The sequence below is a fragment of the Gossypium arboreum genome, chromosome 7 (assembly GCF_025698485.1).
Source record: "Gossypium arboreum isolate Shixiya-1 chromosome 7, ASM2569848v2, whole genome shotgun sequence".
NCBI lineage: Eukaryota > Viridiplantae > Streptophyta > Magnoliopsida > Malvales > Malvaceae > Gossypium > Gossypium arboreum.
In genome coordinates, this window is record NC_069076.1 from 81,953,778 (window position 1) to 81,960,951 (window position 7,174).

The 7,174-nt window shown below is 32.6% G+C and overlaps 1 protein-coding gene across 1 annotated transcript; it reads left to right on the plus strand.

The window, feature by feature from the left end:
- Positions 1–2,480: 2,480 nt before the first annotated feature.
- On the plus strand, positions 2,481–6,878 carry LOC108465828 (COP9 signalosome complex subunit 2-like). Its single transcript, XM_017766206.2, has 12 exons — positions 2,481–2,630; positions 2,757–2,849; positions 3,483–3,561; positions 3,917–4,157; positions 4,310–4,384; positions 4,467–4,601; positions 4,889–5,076; positions 5,653–5,721; positions 5,801–5,891; positions 5,988–6,122; positions 6,263–6,375; positions 6,468–6,878. The coding sequence occupies exons 1-12, from the start codon at positions 2,621–2,623 to the stop codon at positions 6,556–6,558; spliced, it is 1,320 nt and encodes a 439-aa protein (XP_017621695.1). The 5' UTR covers positions 2,481–2,620; the 3' UTR covers positions 6,559–6,878.
- The last annotated feature ends 296 nt before the right edge of the window (positions 6,879–7,174 follow it).

Genomic DNA, 7,174 nt, shown 5'->3' on the forward strand with positions numbered 1-7,174 from the left:
GTTGACATGCCATAAGATATGGAAGAGTACAAGTTTTTGCCTTCTTCGATCGTGCACTTATGTGCCAACCATCATTATCGTTATTCATTATCGATTCAACACTTTATGTGTTGAATCTTTATATCGTTATCATATGATTCAACACTTTGTGTGTTGAATATTGTTATTGTTACTGTTATTGTTACTGCTACCGCTATCGTTACTGATTGCTGTTTAGGTACTGTGTACCGTTAAGGCACAATGTGCCGTACTGGTGTGTTGGTTGGAACCCGTGTATCCGCCGAGTCCGAGTCAACTTAATAGGGATAAATGAAATAAATTTACTGATAAAACTAAATTTGAATGATATGACATATGTGAAAGGTGATAATTGAAATAAAGAAATAAGAATGGTATATATATATATATATATATATATATATATATTCAAATGATAACATAAAAAGATTGAATTGTTCATTAAGTGATGATAATTGTAATGTAAAAGTATGTGTGTGATTAAATGTATTTAATTATAAATTGAATTATAGTGATACCACTGAGTATATGCATACTCAGCGTACGGTTGTTTCCATGTGCAGGTTGTAGAAGTCAAGTACTGAACCAACATCTAAAGCCAGGCCCGACTTTAGCAAACTTTTGGTGATGTATATTTTCTTTTGGTAATGTGGCATGTACATAGGATGTGTATAAAGGTTATTATGTTTTGAATATAAATGGTTAAAAATGTTAGTACTACAAGTCTAAGAATTATAATGAAAAAAAAAAGTTTATCCATTTCAATTTAATTAGTACGTTGATAAATTTAAATTGATATTATATTGATTGAATTTGATTAGAAGGTATTTAGAATAGAAAATGAGTATGTGAAATGAGTTGGTTGAATTGGTTATATTTGAAATGGATACGGTTTAATTTGTAGGGGGTTTTATGTAAAAATAAGCAAAAATGCTGTCAAAGTTTATAAAAAAAAATTCCAGAGTACTTGAACGTGTCCCGTTTCACTTTTAATACATGTTTTAGACTTCAAGAGTTCATTATAGGGACTTAGTTATTAAATTATACTATGAATGTTATTTTATTTGTGAATTATTCGTAAGTTGTCTGATTTGTCCGGTAATGCCTCGTAACCCTGTTCTGACGACGATTCGGGGTTATGGGGTGTTACACAAGGACTTGGTTTATTTGGTGGACAAATAAAGGGGAAGAAGAAAAGTAAAATAAAGAAATAAAGAAATTAAATTATTCAAAAAAAAGTATAGGGACTAGTTTTAACAAATGAAAAAAATAAGGACCAATTTTATAATTTAACCTAAAATTTTCATTTGAAATGATGATTTAACGTGTCATGTCAGCCTATCGTTACACCGTTAACGTCAATTAATGCTTAGTGACTAAAATGTTATAGCACGACAACGTAAGTGACTAAATCGTAACATTTCAAACATAAGTGACTAAAATGTAACCTGAGACACAAAAAGTAACTATTTTAGTGGTTTATCCTCTAATTAATTTTAAAATAATTATAAATTTTGAAATATTAAAATTGTATTTAAATAATTACGTTAAACTTGAAATAAAATGATATACAACAAAAAGAGTACATATAAGAAAATTAAAACACTATATAACACAACAAATAAAATGAATATATATGGTTAATAAAACTAGCTCAATAATGTGGTTCAATCCTAAGAAATAAATAATTTAAATAATGTGAATTAATTCACAAGTGATTTTATAACCTAACTTGTTTACATATATAAATTCAAAAATAAAATCAAGTATAAATCAAAAATAGAATGTGATTGGACATGAAGACTAATTATCTAAATATATAGTTTAAAAATAGAATAATTTTTTAAATAATCATATTAAAATGAATAACATAAAATATGCGACATGGATAACATTATATTTATAAAAATATAAAATATTTTTAGCAATGTAATATTTTAGACTGAATTTGATCCTTTATCGGGTTTCTCATGGCTTAATGAGTAACATAATTGGATAAGAATTTTTATTTACCTATAACTATCCCAAAGATACCACATAGTAAGGGGATTCATTTCCGCACAAAACTATTCATCTTTAAGTCCCTCTACCTATTCGACTCTTGGCCTTAGAATGGGTGAACCGACCTTCTTTGTAATCGTCCCTTCTCTTTTCCATTCACTCTTTCCATCTCTCCACTTTTTCATTCAACCAAGCACATTAGTCTTAGAAATTTCATCTCTTGACTATTTTGATTTAACAATTGAAGTAGAGTGATAGCCAGTAATTTTATTTTCCTTACATACCTTACGTGGTATTTTAAATTGGTCACATCAATAAAAATGTTCATTTTGAAGATGTAGAGTCATCCTAATTCAACTTCAATGGAAATAGTAGAAGGACTAAATTGTGGAAATTAAAAGTAGAGGAGATACATTTTAATTATGAAAAGAGCAGAGGGATTGGAAACCAAAATTTATTTGCCTGATTATCGTTCTATTTAAACACAAAGTAAATTCATTTTAATATAATTTCACAAATCGACAGCTTCACCTTCGCCTTCGCTTCTCTTATTTTCGAGAACATTGAAATTTACTGATCCTCCAGTTTTGTCAGAGTAACCATGGCTTCAGGTCTCTCCTTTTCTCTCCTTTTCTTTCTGATTTTCTTTTATTCAAATATAAATTTTGTTTTTTAGCTTATATGTAAGTTTCGTTATAAGTTTATGATAAAACCGATCGGTTTTTGGTACTGGGCAGATGCGGATATGGAAGATTATGGATTTGAGTACTCTGATGAGGAGCCCGAGGAGCAAGACGTTGATATTGAGAATCAATATTACAATTCCAAAGGTTTCTTTTTCTATTTTTATTTTTGGGCATATTATATTCTAATCTCAAAATTTGACATGGTTATGATCAAGATTTGTTTCAACTTTACCTATAAAAGATGTTTTATGTTTCTTTATATTTTTATATACTTCAACATTTTACCTTTGATTAGAGTTAACAGTTCACCTTTCGAATATGGTTGTGAACTGCTGCTAGGGTTTAAGTCTGTAAAATTGGGAAATTATTTTAGTTATAATTGCTGCGCAGTGTTTGAATAATAAACTGAACATGTTAGGTTGATTATGAGACCCCCGTCTTACTCTACTATCGCTGTTATTAGGTTTTAAATTAACGTTTTCTGGCTCTCTCTCTTTGTCTATCCCTCATTTGGGTGAATATATGTTTTGTTGAGATCATTTTATTTTTAAAGGACTGTGCTTAGTGTTATGTATTTGTGTGCGAAAATGTGTTTGCATTTTCAGTGTCCTGATATCAGATCCTAATTGGTCCCTAAATAGTATGTCCTCTTCCTTATAGCAGTGGTGGGTGAGAGATCAGGGGTCAATTCTGTTTGGATATATGTGTTAAACCTTGTTAGTTGGTAATTATTGATTTCTTACTTTTTATCACTTATACTTCTTCTTTTTATAAAAGGTTTGGTAGAAACAGACCCTGAAGGAGCACTTGTTGGTTTTTCTGAAGTAGTTAGCATGGAGCCTGAAAAGGCTGAGTGGTGAGTTCTCTGGAATTGACCTTTGTAGTTGTAACTTCAGGTATATTATGGTTATTTCCTAGCATTTCTGTAATAGTCGCCAATGCTTTTTTGTTTTCCTTTTTATGATTTTGCACATGCTAGCTATATAATATAAGAGCATATGCTGTCAGTTGCCTCTTCACTTTGGATGGACTTCTCTGTTATGTTAACTTTACAAAAGAACTCTATTTATATGAATAGATTCTTGCACGTTGCACATTGTAGTTACTGTTTTATCTCTCCATTAAAAAAAATAGTCTCTTTCACCAAAAAAGTATGTATTTGGTTTGAGTCTTATCAATATTCAATGTTGTGCTCATATTTTCTCTGTTAGGGGATTCAAAGCTTTGAAGCAAACTGTAAAGCTCTATTACCGTTTAGGGAAGTATAAAGAAATGATGGACTCATACAGGGAGATGCTAACGTACATCAAATCAGCAGTGACACGAAATTACAGTGAAAAATGTATAAACAATATTATGGATTTTGTTTCTGGATCAGCTAGTCAAAATTTTGATCTCCTGCAAGAATTCTATCAGACCACTCTTAAGGCCCTTGAAGAGGCAAAGAATGAGGTTAGAAAGTATCTAATCTACAATATTCAGAGCTTTAGCATTATTTCAAGCTTTGATATTTTGCTTCTTATCACACTGAGACTTCGGTTTAGGACAAATCTATGGCTTCAGCATTTGTATCAAGCTCTGATGTATTTCTTCTTGTCATGCAGAGACTTTGGTTTAAGACAAATCTAAAGCTTTGCAAGATCTGGTTTGATATGGGCGAGTATGGGCGAATGAGCAAGGTATCTTCTCAAAACCTTTTAATTTCATTTATCCACAATATAGAATGTTAGAACATAATCAGCTAATATATTGCACTCTCAGATTTTGAAGGAACTTCACAAATCGTGTCAAAGGGAAGATGGTACAGATGATCAGAAAAAGGGAAGTCAGCTTCTGGAGGTATATGCAATTGAAATTCAAATGTATACGGAGACAAAGAACAACAAAAAGCTCAAGGTAAACGCCTTTCAAAATGAAATATGGATACAGAGTTACAAAGGTCCATTTGAGCTGGTCCAGGATTTTTGGAAGCTTAGTTGAATATTCTTTATTTACTCGTGTGAAGTAAGCGACTCATTTAATTTAAAATCATGTACCCTTTACAGCCTTGAATAGAAAGAACCTCTGTGTGTGTGTTTGGGGGGGGGGTCAAGCATTAATCATAATTTTTGTAGTTGTCCTCCTAGCTTCTTAATAGAATCAATTGCGGTTTAGCTGAGTCTGAAATGTTGGATTAAATGCAGCAATTATACCAGAAAGCACTTGCTATCAAGTCTGCTATACCACATCCACGGATCATGGGAATAATTCGTGAATGTGGTGGCAAGATGCATATGGCTGAGCGTCAATGGGCTGAGGCAGCCACAGATTTCTTTGAGGCTTTCAAGAACTATGATGAAGCTGGGAATCAGAGACGCATTCAATGTCTTAAGTATGATTGCCATTCCTATTTTTTATTCTATATGCATTTTTCTCATTTCATATTTGATATTGACTCCACTCTCCCTCCTTATTATTAGTATTATAATAGTAAAGCTCTGACATGAGAGCTGAAGCTCATTCTCTGATACTTGATTGCTTGCCAGCCTTTGATATGGCACTAGGGTGGTCTACAGCAAATAAGTAACTTTTCTATAAATATGTCTGAAGTGGCTACTTTGAGGAAAAATGCTCACTTACAAAACTAATGTAAGAAAACAAAATTAATGTTCAACCTGAAAGGTTGAGGATAGATTATATAGAATGTTCAATATGTGGAGGAGATATGAAGAAAATCCCAGTCAGTGGAAACTAGGAGAGCAAAACTGAGAGAAAAGTAGGGATAGACAAAATGAGAATGGAAGGAGAAAAATATCTGACAAGAGCACAAATAAAAATGATAGGCTACGGTGTGAACAGAAAGAGAGAAAAATAAGGAATTGGATGCCTTCTATAAATGCCTTGTTTCTACTCCTTTTACCCAATTGGATAAAATTTCAAATTGATTGTTTTATCGTGTCATTGCCAGATACCTTGTTCTGGCTAATATGCTTATGGAATCCGAAGTTAATCCTTTTGATGGCCAGGAAGCAAAGCCGTAAGTTCTTTTATATCTATACCATTTCTCTCTCTCTCTCTCTTCCTATATATATATATCCTGATTGCTATTCCTACAGGTACAAAAATGACCCTGAGATTTTGGCAATGACAAATCTTATAGCGGCCTATCAACGAAATGAAATAATAGAGTTTGAAAAAATCCTCAAGGTTTGGAAAAATCTTAGAGCATCTTTTTGCTTTCCTTATTGTTAAGCTTGGGACCTTTCTTTCCCCCTTTAGAGTTGCTAACTTGGACTTCCACAGAGTAACCGAAGGACAATCATGGATGATCCATTCATCCGAAATTATATCGAAGATCTATTGAAGAATGTCAGAACTCAAGTGCTACTTAAGCTAATAAAACCATATACAAGAATCCGGATCCCTTTCATATCAAAGGTGAAGGCTACAGTTTTATCTTTCTAGTCAGTTGTGTCAGATATTCTATTTAATTATTGATTCTTCTTTTATATGATAAAATTCTGGAGTTTTTTAAAAGGAGAATATATGATTAAACTCCTTGAGGTTTCAATATTCAGGAGCTCAATGTGCCAGAAAAAGATGTTGAACAGTTGCTAGTTTCATTGATCTTGGATAATCGTATTGAGGGGCATATTGATCAAGTGAACCGGCTGTTGGAGCGGGGTGACAGGTCAGCTCTATTCCTTAATAATTACTACATAGTAGGGGTGGTTGAAGTTGAACTAATGTGAACGTGATTTGACCTGTACTTATGCATGGCAGATCAAAGGGCATGAAGAAGTACACTGCTATAGATAAATGGAACACGCAGCTTAGATCCCTGTATCAAGCCGTCAGCAACAGGGTTTCCTGAGTTGCAAGTAAATCGTTATATGGTATATCTGATTTCATTGTTCATTGAGGCCATAATAATATGCATTCTCAATTCTCATATTAGGTGATTTAGATAAGCAATTCGGAAAAAGAAAATGGTGTACCTAGAATCGGATGTTATATGTTTGGTTAGCCAAAGTTGTAGTTTTGTTGAATGAGCCAAAAGAAGAAAACATATTTGCCTGGTTGCAAGAATTTTGATTATGAGATTGACAGTCGTAATGTGAACTATAGAATATGGATTCTTTGCATTAAGTGCATATAAAATGTGGAATGTTGATGGCTGGTTGCTGTTGTCAATGCTGGCTTGGTAGTATGTTATTGGGATTTTTCATATTTGCTAATTTACTTGTCTGTGATAATTATTTTTTGCAATAGAACTGGGTTCTTTTTATCTCAACCTAAAGTCACGCCAATCGGTTCAATTCTTAGATGTCAACAGTGCCTAGTTTTGAAGGTATGGTCGGCTCCAAATAATGAAGTGTTTATTAAATCACCAGATTTCAAATAGAAGAAATTCTACTTTAGAAATGAGTTGAGACATAAATGGGTTTTAAGTTAGTTGGCACACTTTGATGTGTGGATTGTAGGAGGGA

Coding starts and splice junctions, on each gene's coding strand:
- LOC108465828 (XM_017766206.2), top strand. Junction 5,892..5,987: donor AGTTTGAAAAAATCCTCAAG/GTTTGGAAAAAT, acceptor GGACTTCCACAG/AGTAACCGAAGGACAATCAT. Junction 6,376..6,467: donor CTGTTGGAGCGGGGTGACAG/GTCAGCTCTATT, acceptor TATGCATGGCAG/ATCAAAGGGCATGAAGAAGT.